The sequence below is a fragment of the Chionomys nivalis genome, chromosome 17, assembly GCF_950005125.1.
Source record: "Chionomys nivalis chromosome 17, mChiNiv1.1, whole genome shotgun sequence".
Lineage (NCBI taxonomy): Eukaryota > Metazoa > Chordata > Mammalia > Rodentia > Cricetidae > Chionomys > Chionomys nivalis.
Window position 1 is genome coordinate 16,188,874 of NC_080102.1, and position 19,969 is coordinate 16,208,842.

General features: G+C 39.5%; 1 protein-coding gene across 1 annotated transcript in view; it reads right to left on the reverse strand.

Annotated features, from left to right (window-relative positions):
* The window catches only part of Taf2 (TATA-box binding protein associated factor 2), a 62,440-nt gene extending 45,716 nt beyond the window's left edge, over positions 1-16,724 (reverse strand). The window contains exons 1-10 of the mRNA XM_057791754.1: positions 16,430-16,724; positions 15,974-16,027; positions 13,403-13,563; positions 10,594-10,712; positions 8,930-9,071; positions 7,932-8,163; positions 5,962-6,146; positions 4,817-4,930; positions 2,258-2,357; positions 349-434 (exon numbers count right to left, since the gene is read on the reverse strand). Coding sequence (XP_057647737.1) covers positions 349-434; positions 2,258-2,357; positions 4,817-4,930; positions 5,962-6,146; positions 7,932-8,163; positions 8,930-9,071; positions 10,594-10,712; positions 13,403-13,563; positions 15,974-16,027; positions 16,430-16,513 — 1,277 coding nt within the window. The 5' untranslated portion in view covers positions 16,514-16,724. The remainder of the gene's footprint in view (positions 1-348; positions 435-2,257; positions 2,358-4,816; positions 4,931-5,961; positions 6,147-7,931; positions 8,164-8,929; positions 9,072-10,593; positions 10,713-13,402; positions 13,564-15,973; positions 16,028-16,429) is intronic.
* Between the last annotated feature and the right edge of the window lie 3,245 nt (positions 16,725-19,969).

A 19,969-nucleotide genomic window follows, 5' to 3' on the forward strand; every position in this document is an offset into this window, starting at 1 on the left:
CAGCCTCACACACACTTGGAAGTGTGCTTTACTAACAGTCTTCTGGGCATTTCTCAACTGAATCAGGTTGACAATTAAGATTAACCATCAAATTAAGCAAAATAACTATTTTCACAGATTTTAAGTTTAAACAAGAGTAGTATGATGAAGTTGAATTAGAAAAGTTAGCATGTTGAATTCACTTGCAGCCATCTCATATGACACAACAGTAATGAGGAGGCCCCAACCATGCGACCAGTCTGTGGTATCACACCATCATTATGGTTCTGGCCTCAAGAAACACACAAGTGATCGTAAGAGGTAGCCTACGAAATGAGGTTTATAATATCATCTCAGAACAAAACATACTTATCCTTTTCTTTCCCACCACCAAATATGGGATGTAATAAAACTCCTCCAGTTTTCAGTTCATATGCCACTATCTTATCCAGCTCCTAAAAAAGATAAAAATTCAGAGTCAGTGAAAACTTCTTCACATAACAATCTTCAGTACTAGACCACAAATTTCCTTTTGTGGAATCAGATGTAAATGTAATAGAAGCAAACTATAGCTGGAGACTACTTCTTGTTTTTATAAGTAGAGCAAGCTACTCAAGCTAGCTGGATAGTAAGATCCAAAAATTTCTCTGTATTTTGTGACTTCAGGGCTCAACAGCAGGTCAGCAACTTTTCCTTACAGCTCTTCTGCTCCTCTGAATTGTCTTCTAAACTGACTTAGTCCCTCTCAGTATTTTGAATCTGAGGACTAAAGCAGTTAAGAAGTGAGACTGAATAATGTTGGTAATCTATCAATTTAAAACTCCTCTGTTCTTTTCTAACATATAATACCTATTTTTAAAAAAATAAGAAAAAAAAAGCTTGAAAAAGACAACATCATAACTATGCTGGATATTCGTGAATGGTTTAAATAATATAAGACAGCAGAGAAGTGGTAAACAGCATCATAAGATGATTAGAAGCCAACTGGATCCTGGCAATACAGCTGATTAGCCATGCACTTTACTAAATAATTTAACCTCTATGTGTCTTAGTTTCTTCATATGTACAGTGTGGCGAGTAAGAGAATTAAGATAGACTGTTTCTATCCAAGTACTATTTTTATTATAATACTATCTTATTATGCACTGTTAAGTGATGCTATTCCTTCCACATGAAGAATGGCACTCCCAGTGCTAAGTGTGTCATCTCTCCAACAAGTTTTTGAATAGAACGTTAATTTAATGAGGATATTAATTAATTAATTAATGAGGATATTAAAGTGGGGCTTTTTCTGCCTAAAAATACTGAATTTAAGGATCTAATCAAATCTAATGAAACCAATGAAGTATCTATGTACTTAAGAAAAGATATATAAGGGGGCTGGAGAGATGGCTCAGAGGTTAAGAGCATTGCCTCTGAGTTCAATTCCCAACAACCACATGGTGGCTCACAACCATCTGTAATGGGATCTGGTGCCCTCTTCTGGCCTGCAGACAGAATATTGTATACATAATAAATAAATAAATATATATATAAAAAAAAGAAAAGATATATAAGCCGGGTGGTGGTGGCACACGCCTTTAATCCCAGCACTCGGGAGGCAGAGGCAGGTGGATCTCTGTGAGTTCGAGGCCAGCATGGTCTACAAGAGCTAGTTTCAGGACAGGAACCAAAAGAGCTATGGAGAAACCCTGTCTCGAAAATTCAAAAAAAAAAAAGAAAAAAAAAAGAAAAAAAAGAAAGAAAGAAAAGATATATATTCTTTTCATTTTCCCTTCATCTTTAAATACCAGGAAGCTATGTGGTGATGACAAAGCATGTGAAGGTGGGTACTGAAGACTGCACCAGGCACACTGCAGGAGTCATGAGCCTCCACCCGAGTGGACCAGGCACCGCCACTATACCATCCTTACTCAGCTAGGACTTGGAAACAAATGTAGGAAGCAGCTATAATCTTTTTTTGGTAATTTAATTTTATTTGAAAAGCACTATTTTTCAAATAACATTTAGAAGCATTTTGCAATCACTGTAGGACAAGAGGGCTGGCAAGAAGGCCCAGTGGGTAAAAGAGTTTGCAAAAAGCCTGAGCATCTGAGCTTGAGCCCAGGACTCACAGCGGAAGGAGAGAAACAATTCTAGTAAATATCTTCTGACCACACATGCGCCCAACACACAAAATAAATAAATAGAAAATAAAGGACAGGAGACTAGGAAATCAGGAAAACACTCACATACATTACTGACTTACAAGTGGAAAACAAATCTAGCTCCTGTTTACCTCTTTAATCCAATGGCGATATTCGTTAACACCGAAAGTTTTTTTCATCCAGAGTCCATAAATATAGCCTGAAATTCCTTTCAGGACCCATTCATCAGACCTAAGGAAAAGTCAATAAAATTTAATCATTAAAACCTGTTAAAGCAAGGTCAAAGAGAGTAATGGAATAAGTGGCCATCCAACCTTTTCACATCTGACTGTCTCTTTAAGTTTAAGACTGCTTAGAATCAAATGCTTACTTATTGCACAGGCTGACACACTAAAGGGCACCTGTCTTCTGCAGAACTCAAGAATGGGCTCCACTAGTACTAAGTGTATGAATCCCTTAACCAGCTGTCTTCCGGACAGTTTATGCCTGGAGGGCTGGAACAGCGTAGCTCAGTAGTAGCGATTTCCCAGCAGTCTTGCAGTTCTGGGTTTGATCTTTAGTACATAAGAAAATGAAAAGCCCAGTGCTTTACTGTCTACTCTAAAGTTGAATTTAGCAAAGTCCCTCTGTTAGTGGGACCACTGTTCAGAATGTCTGCCACTAAAGAAGTCCTCGTCCAAAGTCAGTACTGCTCAAGTCTAAAGTTCACATTGCTAGGTGTGAGAGCACATTCTCCACACTTGGAGGTTGAGGCAGAATGGTCAAGAGTTCAAAGATACCATCAGGTACAAAGTTGAGTTCAAGGATATCTTAGACTAGTTAAGATGCTATCTCAAAAGATCAAAACAAAATCCAAATTCTTGAACTGAGACTATGTGACAGAGTACTTACCTAGCATGTAAAATACCCTGAATTTAAATTCTCATATGCTGGCCGGGGTCTGAAAAAGCATGGGACAAAACCGGACTCGCTGAACATAGCGGACAATGAGGACTACTGAGAATTCAAGAACAATGGCAATGGGATTTTGATCCTACTGCACGTATTGGCTTTGTGGGAGCCTAGGCAATTTGGATGCTCACCTTACTAGATCGGGATGGAGGTGGGTGGTCCTTGGACTTCCCACAGGGCAGGGAACCCTGATTGCTCTTAGGGTTGACGAGGGAGGGGGACTTTATTGGGGGAGGGGGAGAGAAATGGGAGGTGGTGGTGGGGAGGAGGCAGAAATCTATAATAAATAAATAAATAAATTTAAAAAATAAATAAATTCTCATATAGGAAACTACGATCCTATGTTGTTTTTTGGGGTGGGAGAGGTGGTTTCAAGACAGGGTTCCTCTGTAGCTTTGGAGTCTGTCCTGGAACTAACTGTTGTAGACCAGGCTGGCCTCAAATTCACAAAGATCTGCCTGCCTCTGATTCCCGAGTGCTGGGATTAAAGGCATGTGCCACCACCACCCGGCTAATCTTACTACATTCTTTATTGTAACACATAGACATAATTTTTACCACCCACGTTTTACAATATCCTTAAACTGTTTAATGTTTGTACTTTCTCTAGAGAAAAGGCAAGTGGTCCCAACCACTCATCTGTTCACATATATCCATCAACCACATACAACAGTAACATTATATTTGTAAAAAGTAAGACAGAACTGGAATCCTACGCTATTAAAATACAAAGGAAATTAGATGGTGACTTCTATCTGTAATCCTAGCACTCAGAAGGCAGAGTTTGAGGCCAACCTGGTCCACATTCTAAATTCTAAGCCAACAAGAGCCTCAGTGCTAAGAATCCCCCCCCCCCAAAATACAAAATTCATCTCAAGATGAACAAAAGAAAGATTATCTCATTTTTTTTCAGTGTTGGGGCTCAAACTGAGGGTCCAGCACTACAGAGAGCCCTGCACCTCTGGGCTGTACCCAAGCTACAAAAGTGTTTCTCCTTCCCCTCTTTCCAGAAAACTAGCAAAAATCTAAAAACTAAAAGGCAAATTCTCTACAACATTATCACTACTGTTGAAGATAATTACTTTGCTTTAAAAATCATCTCAAACATATTTTCCAACTGATCTGAACACTGACATTTAAATTCTAATTAATTTTCTATACATTCAAATCAGCATTTTATACATCTATTATTTTTCAGAATTCTTATTTTATGGTAAATTATGTAAGCAACTCTACTGCTTTGTTTTTTTCTTTTTTGAAACATGGTCTCAGCACATAGTGAGTACTTCTCTGAACTTGCTACATAGATCAGACTGGCCTCAAACACATAAAGATTCACCTGCCTGTTGAGTGCCGAAGTTAAAAGCATGTGACATCATGCCCCACTAATTAAATTCTGATTCATAAAGCTGATTTTAAATAGTTAAGATAAAATTTTACTAATTGTTTTCTTTTTTGAGACAATCTCTCAAAATAACTCCCCATTTGTAGATTATGGGCAATAACCGGTTTACAACACAGGAGAAGAAGGAACGTGGAGTGAAGCTCAGCTGCACATTCCCTTCGTCCCCTTCAGTGGTAGAGGCAGGGGCATCACTGTCAGTTCAAGCCAGACTCAGCTACATAGTAAGCTTGGGGGTAATATGGACCACATGAAAATCTGTCAGAGAACAAGAGGGGAGAGGAGGGAGGCCAACTTTCCTGACCCTCAGCTGTGCCTGCAGTTCTGACACACTCACCAGGACATCCTGGATATGAAGCAGCCGAAGAACTGCTGTGCTAAGGACTGCGCTAGGCACCGTCTGGTCAGTGGGGTCTCATCGATAATCATGGCACTGTGCAGAAGGTTTGTGCTGGAAGCCAAGGACGCAGTCAGTCAGTCAAAATACAACACCTCTACTCCTAAAGCAATATAGTTTTAAGTTCAAGCTCAAAAAAAAAAAAAAAAAAAGGAAAAAGGCAAGAATATTCACCCGAGAGTTTTTCTATATTTTCAGAGTTTATCTGAAATTCACAATCTGTCTAAAGCAAGGAACACAATGACAATGTTTTCTATTGATTTTACAAAATTATAAATCACTATTTTGGGGAGTGAAGAAGAAACTAGTGTGTTAATCAGATATGAATACAAATAAAATGGGGTTACTTAATTTCAAAAATCCTTGCACAGGCTGGATGTAGAGGCACACTCCAGTGAACCAGCATTCTGTCCAGTGCACAGACAGCCTGAACACATAGTGTGGAGATACTTCTCCCCAAACCAGAAAACCAATAACAAAAATGAAACCCTTCTTCTAATGTCTAGTAAATTTTGGTCCTCTGTTGTTTACTTCTAAGTACATTGCTCCATTCAATTTTTCCAACTGTGTTCTGGAGAATACATAAGATTGGTATCTCATATGACACATGAGAACTTTTAGGGACAGGAAAGTAAAACAACTTCCCTGACACATAAAACTTACAAATTTTGAACCTCGTGTCCTCCCCTCAAAAAAAAAAAGAGGGGGGGCGCAGAAAAGAAGGGCTAAAACAAAGAAAAAAAATCTGTTTTGTTTTTTAACAACAAATTGAGGATGCCAGTACATTTGTACAGTGCTACCAAAAAGACACACTAATGATGCATAAATGTGTAAGCTAAAATTTATAAACATTCAGAAGTAAGCCAGAAATGGAAATGTGAATTATCATTCTGGGGGCAGGCACTGGGGCGTGCCACTTCCTTATGGAGGAAGCTACATTGAAACATTTTCAAAGACACCTGGTTACCTACAAACTCGGTCACACCAGAAGTTCAAAGCCAATCTGAAAATTGATCATACAGTCAATTAGCTTTTTTTAAATCACTACCCTAATTTAGGTAGTCCCCACCTGAAGAGACACTAACCTAAAAATACTCATAGAAGCATAAGCGGCCACTTCAACGTAAGCCTCATCAATGAAGACAGTCTTAAAACAGGAGTACGGATAGCGACAAGTCAAAATTTCTTCATAAAATTCAAAAACTTCATGAAGGTACGACGTGGTATGTTTAAGCAATGGAAGAAGTTGGGGTAAACAAAAATGCGTAACCTGCAAATAAAAGGACAATCATCTCAAAAAAGGACATAGTTCGTTTTTAATACATTTCATAATGTTGAAAATAGCTGTTGCAAAATTATTCAGCTTTTCAGGTCAGGTTTATAAAATAAATGTTCATTGTACTAAAAATTAAATTTAAAATGGATTATAAAGTTTATTAAAAGCTTAAACACAATGAGAATAAAACTGGTTACAAACAAGAAAAATTAAAATTTAAGGCTTAGTATAATCTCTTACTCATGTGTCTAAACTTAGCAAATACTGCATATTTTATAGTAATATTTTAGTAAGTGTGTGTGTGTGTGTGTGTGTGTGTGTGTGTATAAAATGTTGAAGATTGAACCCAATACTTTTCACATGCCTGGCAAGTATCACCAAATCTCAGTGCCTGAATCTAAGAATTAATCGTTTGTTGCCTGGTGTGGTGGTTCATAACAGTAATTCTAACTCTTGTGAGGCTGAAGCCAGTCTGGGCTACACAGTGAGGCCTAGTAGAAAGGAGTTCATGCTCATCAGAACTGCCTGCATCCCAGGATCAGCCACTCCAGCCACGCTAGTCCTTCAGTGTGCCAGCTACACATTGAATACCGGGGAGACACACTGGCAGTAAGATATCCACAGCAGAAATAATAATCATGCTTTTCATATTCGCTAAATACAAAACCACTATCATAGACTGTCTCATGAAACAATTCTATGCCAAATGAATGAAGACGCCAGGAATAGTGGCACAAATCTGTAATCCCAGCTCTAGAGAGTCTGTCCACGTTCCAAGAATGGAGTTGTGTGAGGAGAATACTGAGTGCTTGTGAGAAAACCTCAAGAAGCCAAAGCAAGAGTCTTATGATCTCAATTTCTTCAAAAACATGGAACTGTTCTTGGAATGTGCTTTCGTGCCCCTCCCCAGTGCAGCAGACAGGAGTTTCCTTCAGATTACTCATTACAACTGCTACTGCTGTTTACGTCTCTACGGAAAAATGTGCTGTGCCATGTGCGGCCACATGCAGCTTGTCCTTGCGCATGTACACTTTACTCACATGACTCTACTTAACCAGGATATAAACTGTCTGGTGCTCTGAATAAAGTTGGTTGTTATGTGATACTAGTCAGCCTCATTCATCAGCTCTGTTCTCCCAGGTTGCATCACCTCCAGAAGAATAAAGAGAGCATCGCAAGTTTAAAGCCAGCCAAAGCGACATAGTGAGACTGTCTCAAAACAAACAAAAACCCAGGAAGGTTTCATCTAGAAGATGGTATCATGCCGAGTGGTGGCGCATGCCTTTAATCCCAGCACTTGGGAGGCAGAGGCAGGCGGATCTCTGTGAGTTCTAGGCCAGCCTGGTCTACAAGAGCTAGTTCCAGGACAGGATTCAAAGCTACAGTCAAACCCTGTCTCGAAAAACCCAAATAAATAAATAAAATAAAATAAAAAATGTGGTATCATAGACAATTATTCCATGGTAGACAGTTTAACAGATGAAAGCCAGATGTAGTGGTCCATGCCTCAGTACTCAGGAAGTTGAAGCAGGAAGATATTGTCATGAGTTTAAGGAAAACCTTGGCTATGTAGTAAGACTGTCTCAGAAAAACAAACAAACAATAAAACAAAACTCAAAAAAAAAAACAAAAACAGAAAAAAAAACAAACCTAAAATAGTCTGAAAGGTCAAGATTAAAAAAGTAGACACCCCAAATAGAGTCAACACCATTTTATTAGTGCCTTCTTTTCATAAGGAGTGAAAGTGCAGAGGAGAAGAAGACACGTGAAACGCCTTACCTCATGCATATATGGATCTACGAGGATTTCAAAAGGCCCAATGGCCAAGGAGATATTGGATGCTGCTGTCGGAATAGTAAGCGTATAGTGGAAGGTCTTCTTCCTCATGTCATGGGTGTACACCGTCTCCACCAAATCCCCGTTGGACACGGCGACCATTGCAGCGTCTACTGTAAATTCTAACTTCCATGTGCACAGCTCAGAGTACGAATCAACACATGGGAACCAAAATCTACAAACACATTAACAGTACAGAAGATACTTTACACTTAAAATCTCAGGTCAGGTCTTACTATATGATAGAGTCAGTGTAAGATACCAAAATACAAATAAATCTAAAACACAATCTTTGACTTCAAAGAATTATTCATCTGAGAAATGCGCTTACATTATAAAATATTTCAATAACATGTAGTGAGCTACAGGCCAAGAGAATGAATGGATTATGATTTCAGATAAAGATGTAGGTAAACCTATTATCATTAAACAACAAAAAAGCTAGCTATAAAGAACAAAAGCACGAATGAGTCCATTTACATAAAGTTCAAAAGCAAGCAGAACCAATGGTATTTCAGAAACACAGTAACTAGACAGAATGCCAAGTGGGAATGCTGAATGGAAGCAGAGGAAACTCCGCCAAGTGCTGACGCTGTTTGTGTTGATCTGAGTGTGAGCTCAATAGGTTGGTTCGTTGGTGAAAAATTATGTTTTTGCATTAAAATGTATACAGTTTTCTGCATGTATGCTGAACTTCACTATACAGTTAAAGAATCAAGCTGACGGATTATTTCAGGATAATTCCCTAAAGGAAAAGATGATGAAAGAAATAATAAGACTGAGGAAGAATAATCAGTACAGCATGATTCAGAAGCAGTTTGGAGGGGGCGGAATCAAGCTTATACTTGTCACTCTAAATGAATAAACACACTGCATATTTAATACATAAAAGTGCAGTTACAAAAATAAAGTTAATTGAAATATATGAATTTATAATCTACCTTGTAGAATTTTGATACCCACAAGAGAAGACATGAGCACCTCTCTCTGCCATACTGCCCTCTACACTGGGTACCACAAAATGAAGACCTCCTTTTGGCTGATCCAAAGAGAAATTAATATGTATCTTCAGAACCTTTAACTCTGCAACAAATAAATACATACATTCACTGACATGCAAATAAGCTACAGTAACCTATACAGTGAAGCTACTACAATGAGAACCACAGTCTGAGCATTCTATTAAGAATCTAGGAGCTGCTTGGGATGAAGCTCCACTGGTGGGACACTTGCATAGATGCTAGAGGCCCGGGTCAAATCCCACTATATAAAAACAAAGAAGCCACAGCACTTGCCACAGTGCAGGCTTTTATTGTTTCCACTTACACCGGCTGACAGTGTGCCTCCAATCAATCTAACTGCCGCTGGAGGTTTCTAACAGAGCACAACACCAGGCATATCATATTCTCTTCTCAACATTTTTGACATGTCATGTTTTCAGAAAAAAATTCACAACCCCTAACGTAGATGCTGTAAAGCCTTTCAAATCCAATAGCAATTCTACTTCTCAAGATTTCCCCCTTTTGTATTTTCTCCCAAACTGTTAACTATATTTTTGGCTTTAGAGGATAAAGGGCAGAGTGTAGATGGAGGGTATTGATTACTCATGAAACTACATCATCTATATGTTTCCAAATTATATTTTATTTCTGTGTAGTAAAAAAGCCTTGTTAGCATTAGGCTAAAAGTAAATTTAATCCCCCTGTGAATAAGTAATGAGCTTCTACATGAGCCCTACACTAAGTAATCCCACTACTTTCTCACCGGCTCCCAAGCACAATGAAAACAAAGTGCTTTTTTTCTTTCCTTGACTTTTGAGACTAAATAAAGGTAGAAAGAAGTTTTCAGACAATAATCACAATGGCTAAATTTTAAAGGAACGAGAATGAAACTTTAAAGAGGACAAACTGAGAGCACACAGGACATGTGGCAAGAGCCAGAGCCCCAGCTTCTGCTCATCCACAGATTAGCTCAGCGAACTTACGTTGTGGGAGCTGAGAATGCTTTTCAGAAATAAGAAGAAAATGAACCAGAAGATTTTTAGGACCATTAGAGCGGCAAAAATGATACATTCCAAATGGATCTCACAATGCTCCCATACGATTTCTAAAGTACTTTTCATTAAAAAACAAAACAAGCAAAAAACAATGAAAGGAGCCAGTGGCACAACCTAGTAACATGCCAAGCATCTACAAAGGCCTGGTTCCCAGCACTATAGGAAACAGAGAAACCAGCTTTTTTTTTTTTTTTTTTTTTTTTTTTGGTTTTTCGAGACAGGGTTTCTCTGTGGTTTTGGAGCCTGTCCTGGAACTAGCTCTTGTAGACCAGGCTGGTCTCGAATTCACAGAGATCCACCTGCCTCTGCCTCCCGAGTGCTGGGATTAAAGGCGTGCGCCACCACTGCCCGGCCTGAAACCAGCTATTTTTGTAAGAGCCTGTACTTAACACATTCCTATCAATCCATGACCCTAAAGAAGGAAACACTTTTCTAACCCCTTTTGTGCATTTCCAGCAGTGGTTTACAGTTTAGGCATCACTAACTCTCTGGCCTCTACACCTAATAGGCTTCACTTTGCCGTGCAGTAATACATTCCTGGTGTTTTACCATCGACATGCTTCCAGAGCTCTGATGGAACCTTAATGCAGAGCTCTCCATTCCCCGCATCAGGATCCACAGCACTAACCGCAGCTGCGTACGCATTGGAAAAATAGTTGAGATTTCTCCTGGGGAGAGAAAAAGACAACTTGTAATAACAATTAGCCATACAGTTCACCAACATCTTTCTAAACATCAAAGGACATCTATTATTTCTAAGTACTATGTCTTCTTACACAATTCGCTAAGAATTCTTTTTAGCCAAGCTAACTACTACTAACGCTGTTCCCCATGTTAAGAACTAATAATGTGATGGACACAGTGGAGCATGCCTTTGACCCCAGCGTACTGGAGGCAGAGGCAGGAGGATTCTGTGAAGGTCAAGGACAGCTTGTGCTCACAACAAAAAGGAATGGAGGGGTGGGGGAGGGAGGAAAGGGAGGAGAAAGGGAGGGAAAAGAAAAAAGAGAAAAACAAAAAATCCAACAGCCAAAAAAAACCCATTAAAATGATCATTGTGTTCACATCCTTCATGAACTCTGGAATGCCAAAATCACTACTTTTCTAATGTCAGTTTTTCTAATATAAACGTAAAGACTGCACAGGGTATGTACCTGCATGCATGTGCATACAGACATTTGCATACATCAAAGACCAATATTTCAAAATACTGATATAGTTAAAGCATTTTATAATTTATTATAAATAAAATGTTATTTTTATAAAAAATTAATTTTTATAAAGAATAATTTCATAAAAATAAAAATTAAAGTAATTTTCATATAAGTAAAATAGTTTCTTTGGAATAACTGAGGTTTCTGTGCTTTGAGCCTACAAACTACAGTGTTGCCAGGCACACAGGAGTATTAGCTAGGGCACAGCTGGAGCTGCTTCAGCACTAGGTAGGTAAGAAGGTCAGAAGTTCAAAGTCACCCTTAGCTACAAAGTGAGTCTGAAGCCATCTAGGGCTACATAAGATCCTTTTCAACACCAAAATATATAAACAAACATCTTCCTCTGCTATGAGAACCAGGAATACCAGAAGCAAGTCCTCTAAAGAACTGGACAGTAACTAAGTAACAATGTATTAAATGCATCTCTTTACCCTCTGCACCAACTAATCAGCTACTTTTAGAGCCTTTTCTCTCTAAAGCCAACTACAATCCCATTTTGAACAAATCAGAGAATAAAGACAAGGAAAAACAACAACAAATACAGGCTATCTGTGAAGGCTTAAGGCTATAATTCTAGTAGTTGAGAGATTGAGACCGGGAATTACCTCAAATTCAAGCCCAGCCTAGTCAACACAGTGAGTTCCAGAGCAGCCTGGGATATACTAAGTATATTCTGTATCTATCAACTGCCTAAAGGTTGAAAAGATTTTCCATTATAACTCCTTCCTCACACTGAAAGGGATGATTCCTTGTCCACCAGAGAAAACATTAAGGTTATCTTAGTACTTTAGGTTGCACATATGCTAAAAGATGAGGTTATCTTCAAATACAGAGCAAAGCGAAGCCTTCTTAACAGACAAGGATGCCCACAGCTCCTGTGGTACACTATCCCAGATCCTAGGCCATTCTCTTTTGAGTGCTGGGTACTCCCAACAAATTGCTGGATAAAAACAGATGTATTCTGTGATTAGCCTCTTACTCTATCTTGAATGCAGAGTTCAAGGCTGAACAGGGTAGGTACTCTATCCTCTGGCAAGACAGTGGGTTTTTACAGGCCTGTCTTCCATTCACTAGTGATAATATAGTTGACTACTCTGAGCAGATTTTATTTTCTTCAGCAGAACAGGATCTGCAGATAGTTTTGTAATGAGTCTTTTTCTGTTGGTATAAGCATTGTGATTTTAGCAACTCACCTTCATGGAAAGGAAACTTAAAGGAATTATTATTCAGAGGTCCCTGGATTTTTCCAACACCATTTTTCTATCTCGTTCCTGAGCTTGAAAGATTCTAAACCAATGATTATTGGCATCACAATTGTGTCTAAGGATAAGACCCAGGTCCCCAAGTCTTCTAACCCCTGGCTGAAGTATTCTCAAGTTTTAGACCTTATCAGAATTATCCAGAAGGTTTGCTAAGCTCAACTTGAAGAACTCTATGCTGTCTGACTCAGTGTGTTTGGGCAATACCTGAGATTTGACAGATCTTAAAAGTTCATAGGTGATGGTGTACTGCTTTTCTGAGAATACACTTTGAGAACTGCTGTTTTAAGGCAATATGACACTATCCTAGGCCAGTTAAAATACAATCCTGACTAAAATTTAAAGCTGAGTTTGGCATCCCACTACAGCACACTAAAAAGCACAGAAAGAATATGACCTAGGGCTACCAAGACTTTTCAAAAATGCTCTCAAATTCAGCTGACAGTGGATATAGCATCTCCTAAGATACTCTAAAATAGTATAAACATTTAATAGACTATTTTAAAATGTCTCTGGTCAAAAGATGATGGTGACTATCCAAGTCATTGAAACAATTTTTTGGTATTTATGAAGTAAACACTTACATAACATTAAAACAGAAAACTGGTTAAGACAATTCACCAAAAATAAATGTACTGAAACTTTCCAGATAATACTTCTTTAAAGCTGCAGTAAGAGGAAGAGAAATTTAATAACTTACTACGCTGGGCACAGTGAGAAAATCCCTAAGACAAATGTTCAGTGCAGTAAAAGCAACAGAAATTATATAACACATAGATATCTATTAGATATAGTGGCAAATTTGCTGAAAAACATTAACCCGGCAATCACTAAAAACAATTGATAGAATGTCTTAGCAACATAAACTTAAGGTGTACAACTTACTGTTTTGATTCACTGTGACAAACTTCTAAGGTTGGATCATTATAAATAAAAGCAGCCTCCAAGTCATTGATCCTGACTCGGTATATTCTACACTGTTTACTGTTCAATTTGATTCTATTCAAGTTTGCAACTGTAGGAAATATAGTCAACTCCACGAATCCCTGTAAAGATAAAGAACAGCTATTACAAATGCGGGAAAGTTTACAGCACATTCCCCCACCCCAGCATATTTCTTTAGCATATTTATTTATGCTTCCTCCAAAGATAAAATCCCAAATAGCTACATACACACGATTGCGCCCCAAGAATCTGTTTCAAACATTAATTGTACCAGTAGATGAATGAGTATAATTTATCTAGACTTTCCCACCCTGGTGCTTCCTTCATCTGTGTAACTTGTGATAAGTAAGCCACTGACTAGAAAAGTAAAAATACTCCCTAGTCTGAAACACAAGAAGTTCTAGGCAGACTGTAACCAAAATAGGCTAAAGGAACAGAAATGGTAAAATTGGTCACAACCAGGAGGCTGATGTAAAAGAATCTGATGGCACAAAGAATGTGGGCTTAAAAAACTACACTACTGAAGCCAACAAGTGTGAGTCTCTTCACGGGAGATAAATGATATATATCTGCAAGTACTGCCAGAGGAAGCAAAAGCAGGTAGAAGCAGCAGTACTTCCAAATGCTGACCGATTTCCTGCCAAGCAGTCCCATGTGCTGTACACTTCTGCCACGTTACCTGAGGGGCATGCAGGTCATCTAGAGAAACCACCTATAATACAACCAACTGCTAAAGACTCTTACCAACATTCTTCATTGACTCAATGGGAAAGGCTGGTTGAAATATGGACTGCATGGCCAATGCTTTTCATATTCCTGAGTGGAGACTGTTAGGATTACACATGAACTATGGCATGTTTCAGAGGTAGTAAGTACAAAAAGTTCAGAGGTTCCAACAGGAGTGTCTACGCGCAATCAAGCACAGAGGACTGGACCTAATGGCCAGAACTACATGTCAGATGCCACACTACCTTCTGAGGTGTCTTCTAATTCTGATACCAGCTCTGAGGCAAAGAGTGCTACTTGAAACATTTACACTGACGCCCTAAGAAGTATGTACTAGTGGAAAGTATTTTAACTGTTAACTTCTATACATAATCCAAAAGAAAGAAAGGAAGGAAGGAAGGAAGGAAGGAAGGAAGGAAGGAAGGAAGGAAGGAAGGAAGGAAGGAAGGAAGGAAGGAAGAAAGATGTTAGCTAGATCTAGACCTATCTGTTCCTACTAGTCTATAATGCTCTGGGCACAAGGGATTTAAATAAAGTTCATGAATATTTTCTATGTATCCTTTAGACCAATTCCTCATGCTCCCAGATCTCAAATAAGAGTTGCCACTTACTGTATGTAAGTTGCCCTTACTGTATGTAAGAGTTGTCTTACATACAGTAAGGGTTCACCTAACATTCACTATGATTCGGTCATACTGACTCTACTCCTCTTTAATAGTGCTAGGCTTGAGAGCTCAGTCGTCTCTTCCCTATACTGCTGGAGTAACATCTTAAAAACACTCCCTAGGGGCTGGAGAGATGGCTCAGAGGTTAAGAGCATTGCCTGCTCTTCCAAAGGTCCTGAGTTCAATTCCCAGCAACCATATGGTGGCTCACAACCATCTGTAATGGGGTTTGGTGTCCACTTCTGGCCTTCAGCCATACAGACAGAATATTGTATACATAATAAATATTTTTAAAAAAAAAACACTCCCTAATTCTTCTGTGTTCTCTACATAATCCGCCTAACGTGTCCTACCCCCAAAACTCAAGATAAACAGCAATCTGTGACAAACACAACCAGAGACCGTCCATAAGTGAACAGCTGCCTCTAATAACATTTTTTGAGGATCTTTACAAATCTAGAATTCTAAGACTGCTTTGAAAGTTTTATTTTCTTATCTTTACAGCTATTCCTAAACTTTCACTTATAGAAACATAAGTCAAGTCTAACGGGGAAGCTGATACAATCTTTCAAAGAAAAGCAACTCTAAGATCTAGTCCATTTAATTCATACAGGTTCTTCTGAGAAAGCACAATAAAGTACTTGGGTTTTCAATGATTTCCCCCTGTATTAGGTTTTACCAGTTAACCATAAATCAAAAAAATAAATAAATAAAGCGCTTTTCAAAACCTCACCACAAAGCAGTACTACCTAAACCATATCAGTGAAGAATGAGAAAGAGCAGGTCCCTTAGACGCCAAGTCAGGTCAATGTGTGTACATTTTACTTTGTTCCTGGGATAAACCTTACTAGAGGTTTATTGTTGTCTAACGCACACAATGTAAAAGTGCTTGTCAATAACGACTTTGTACAATATGATATGCTTCACGTATTAAACATTTTAATCTGGAAAGGAGGTGGGGAGAACTGAGGCAATACAATTAGCAAAAGGATATAATAATCAAACAAACTTGAATTCTAGTTTCTCATTCTTGAGGCACCATCATCTGGAAGATTACAGAATCTCTAGGAACTGCGAAAGGCTGACTTATACTGTTTACGGGGACTGGGAATGAGCTTACCACAACAGATTTTCTCTGGAAGTTTATGTTGTTGATACAGACGACCTGATGGGTTGTATATCAAAAAAGAAAGAAAACGACTATTATTAAATAAAAGCATAACTGTATCCATGTACAAATAAGATCTAAGTTCTAAACAGCTAACTTGCTAAGTTTCTATCTTCAAAGCCTACTAGGTGAGTAATCTTATTTTAAATCTAGCAAGAGCCACGGAAAAAATTTGTATTGATAAAAATATAGCGGTGATTTAAAAAGGGTTTATGAGCCTGCAAGGGGGGGGGGCTAAGCTGAATATTATTATACAGTCATTCAAAACATTTTCACGCTGCAGACACCCGGTCCACTGGAGTGAACTCTTAGTTTCCCACTAGTCTCCCAGACCCATCAAACCTTTCATAGAAACAACGGAAACAAAATTAAAGAAGGGCGAGAAACTGGGGTGGGAGGGTGTACTTATAATTTGTACGGCCGTGGGCTCTCGAAGCCCTTGTCTCCTTTCTTCCTGTTCATCCTGGAGGTCTCTATGCCGGTGGGCGGCATGAAGCTCTCCCGCGCGGCTCGCCTTCCCGGCTGCTCGGGGGGCTGTGGCGCATTCCGGGGAGCCACCCGTGCACCCTGAGTGCCGGGTCCCCCGTCCTCGACCTCGCGTCCCCTCCTCGATCACTCCCAGCCGCCTCCGCCCGGCTCCTGTCACACAAATGAGCCGCTCTACAGACGCTCAGGGGTGCCGACAGCCGACATCTTGCCGGTCACCTCTGACCCGCTACGTCAGAGGAAGTGGGACCGGGCGAAGGCGGGATTCGGAAGTCTGGTCCTGGTGTCTGTAGGCGGGACTTGTGAGGTGGGAGGTTTGGCTGTTTTCTCGCTCGAGTCTAAAAACTCTAAAATTTAGGAGATTAGCGGAAGGGTTTACTGGGTGAGAAGAGAGAATGGGAAGAGAGGGAGAGGACATTAAGTGTGGAGGGCTAGGAGCTAGAAATGTTCCCCAAACCAAGACGTTGTGCTGTCTCAATAGCAAACTCAACCCATTTGTACCCTGTAATTTAATGTAATTAGACTGCAGTAGACTCTCAAGTCCCGAAGTCCCAAAACCTACAGATATAAATCAAATCACACCCACAAATACAGAAAATATTATTTAAAGACATCTTGAAAGCCATTGTATTTGCATTTCATGTTCTTGAGGGTCAAAGTAGCAAACGAGCATCTGTTAATTGCCTATTAATTGTGGATTGTCCATTAACAGTTCTTGCCACCTTCATGGAGTTAACTTCTCTTACCCTTTCTAATGGTCCTGTTGACAAGTTCACTAGCTGATTTTAAATTATTTGAACTTTGATGTAAACCAAAACTAATTAGGAAAATAAAGCCATAGCTTTAACATACGTTCCAAAACTAGAATTTGTCCCCAATGAGCATTTATTAAACCCACACACGGGAAAAGCAGCGCTCATAAATGCCTGCCACAGCGAGCTTCATGCAGGAGCTCTTCCTCGCTCTTTCTCATTTGCTGGGAGCATCCTCAGACTTAGATTATTTTCTACAAGTATATGAGACCCAGAAGATAAATGCTGGGCTTGTTCGGAAAGTGGAAGAGAGTGCAGTGCTAATGGAAACTTTCTGTTTTAAAGATACACTGAGGTGAACTCACTTCTTTCTATGGAGGTGCCAGTCTGCTAAATATCTTTGCTCAGAAAGCTGTCATATGAGCATCTGTGGGCTCCCTGGCTTCCGGAAAGCTGGAGGCAACTGTCTCAACTTTTGTACAGGAAACAAAAGTCTGTGTTTTTGTGATACACATACATGTAGTTGAAATGAGGTCTGTGGTCTGGTCAAGGTCAGTGGTTGAATCCATGTTGCTGTCAACCTTTATACCAGTGGTTCTCAACCTTCCTAATGCTGTGACCTTTTAATACAATTCCTCATGTTGTAGTGACCCCAACCATAAAAAATGTTGCTACTTCATAACTAATTTTTCTGTTATGAATCCATATTGATTTATAACCACCAGAGGAGTCATGACTCACAGGTTGAGAACCACTGCTCTAGACCAACAGTTAACACTATCTCATTTGATTCCAATCGGTCACTGGTTGAGTTTAGTAGGTCAGTGGTTGAATCTAGTAGGCCTTCACTGATTGGAAATAGTAGGTATATTAGTCAGGGTTCTCTGTAGTCACTGAACTTATGGAATAAATCTCTTTCCATAAATATGTATTTATATATATGCATGTATGTGTGTGTGTGTGTGTGTGTATATATATATATATATATATATATATATATATATATATATATATATATATTTGAACTTATTGGAATGACTTACAGGCTGCAGTCCAGTAATACTAGCTGTGAATGTAAAGTCCAAGAATTTAGCCACGAGGCAGGGTGTCTCAGCTGGTCTTCTGCATATGCTGGAATCCTGAAGACGTGGGCTCCAGTGCCAGTGAAGGAGTGGATGTGGTGGCAAGGCGAGGGCAAGCAAATGAAGGACGAACCCTTCCTTCTTCCATAGTCCTTAATTCGGCTTCCAGCAGAAGGCGTGACCCATATTAAAGGTGTGCCTTCCAGCGTCAAAGTTTGGATTAAAGGCAGATGTCTTCTAGCCTCAAGATCCAGATGACAAATGTGCCCTCCATTTCTGGAGTTCACTCCATTCCAGATACAGTCCAGCTGCCAGAGGACAGCCACCACAGGAGCTCATAGCTGAACCTCGCAGGTCTTCACTGGTCAGGTCTAGTAAGTCATCACTGATGGCTTCTATGTGTAGACTGGGGGAATCCGCAGCCAGAGCACACAAGACAGAGAGTGCTGGGATTTTACAGAGCATGGGGCCTCGATAAGTGGGGGCAACCAGGGAACAAAAGGGCTGACCAAAACCAGAAGTGATTTACAGTTCTCTGGTGAATAAACCTGTGGGGGTGGGGGACTGGACTGCTCCTCTGGTGTCCTTCACAGAAGATGCAGGATTAAGCACACTTTGTCCACAGTGCAGTTAAGTAAACAGAGGCCAGTGTCACACCAATGTCAACAACTAATCCAAAGGCTGACGGCTGTTCTTGTTAGTCAACCTGACCACATGTGAAACTGACTACAATCCAAGCAAATTGGTACACCCCTGAGAGATTTTCCTTAGTTAATGTCTAAAGTCAGAAGACCCAACTTTAATCTGGATCTTTTGAGGTGGGAGGATCCACCTTTAGTGTGGGCCACACCTGGTGGCAGCCAGTATAAGGGCACGGAAGAAGGAAGCTTTTGTTCTTTGCCTGCTCTCGCTCTTGCTGGCAAGTTCTTTCCTTCACTGGCATTAGAACCTACTTCTTTCAGACTCTGAAGGATACTGAAGACCAGTTGCGACGTCCAACCTCACGGACTGAACAACTACTGAATTCTTAGACTTTTCATTGGTAGATAGCCATTGTTGAACTAACTGAACCACAGCCTCTGAGCCAGTTGAATCCTGACTAATGTATAAATATACCACTTAATTTAGAAATACCTTTTAACAGACTAAAACTTTGTATGAGACTATTACTGATAGTTATTTAGAAAACTTTTAAAGTATATTAATAACTAGAACACCAAATCTTAATTAAAGATATGGAATTCATATGTGAAAAGCAGAACTTTCTACATATAGAATCGTACAGACTTCAAGATATAAGTACAGATTTTTTCCCCCTGAGACAGAGTTTCTCTGTGTAACCCTGACTGTCTTGGACTTCTTCTGTAGACCAGGCTGACCTGAAATTCATAGATTCACCTGCCTCTTCCTCCTGAGTGCTGGGATTAAAAGAATGTGCCACCACCATGAAGTTTTTATTTTTCATCCTTGTATTTAGTGAGTATTATAAAAATGTAACCTGAAGTATATGGAAATATATTATTGCACCAGAGAAACAAAAGACTACAAGGAAGTCCTCTGATCTCTACATGCATGTTGTGGTATATGTGCCCATGCACACATCATGTACATATACAAGAAAGCCCTCT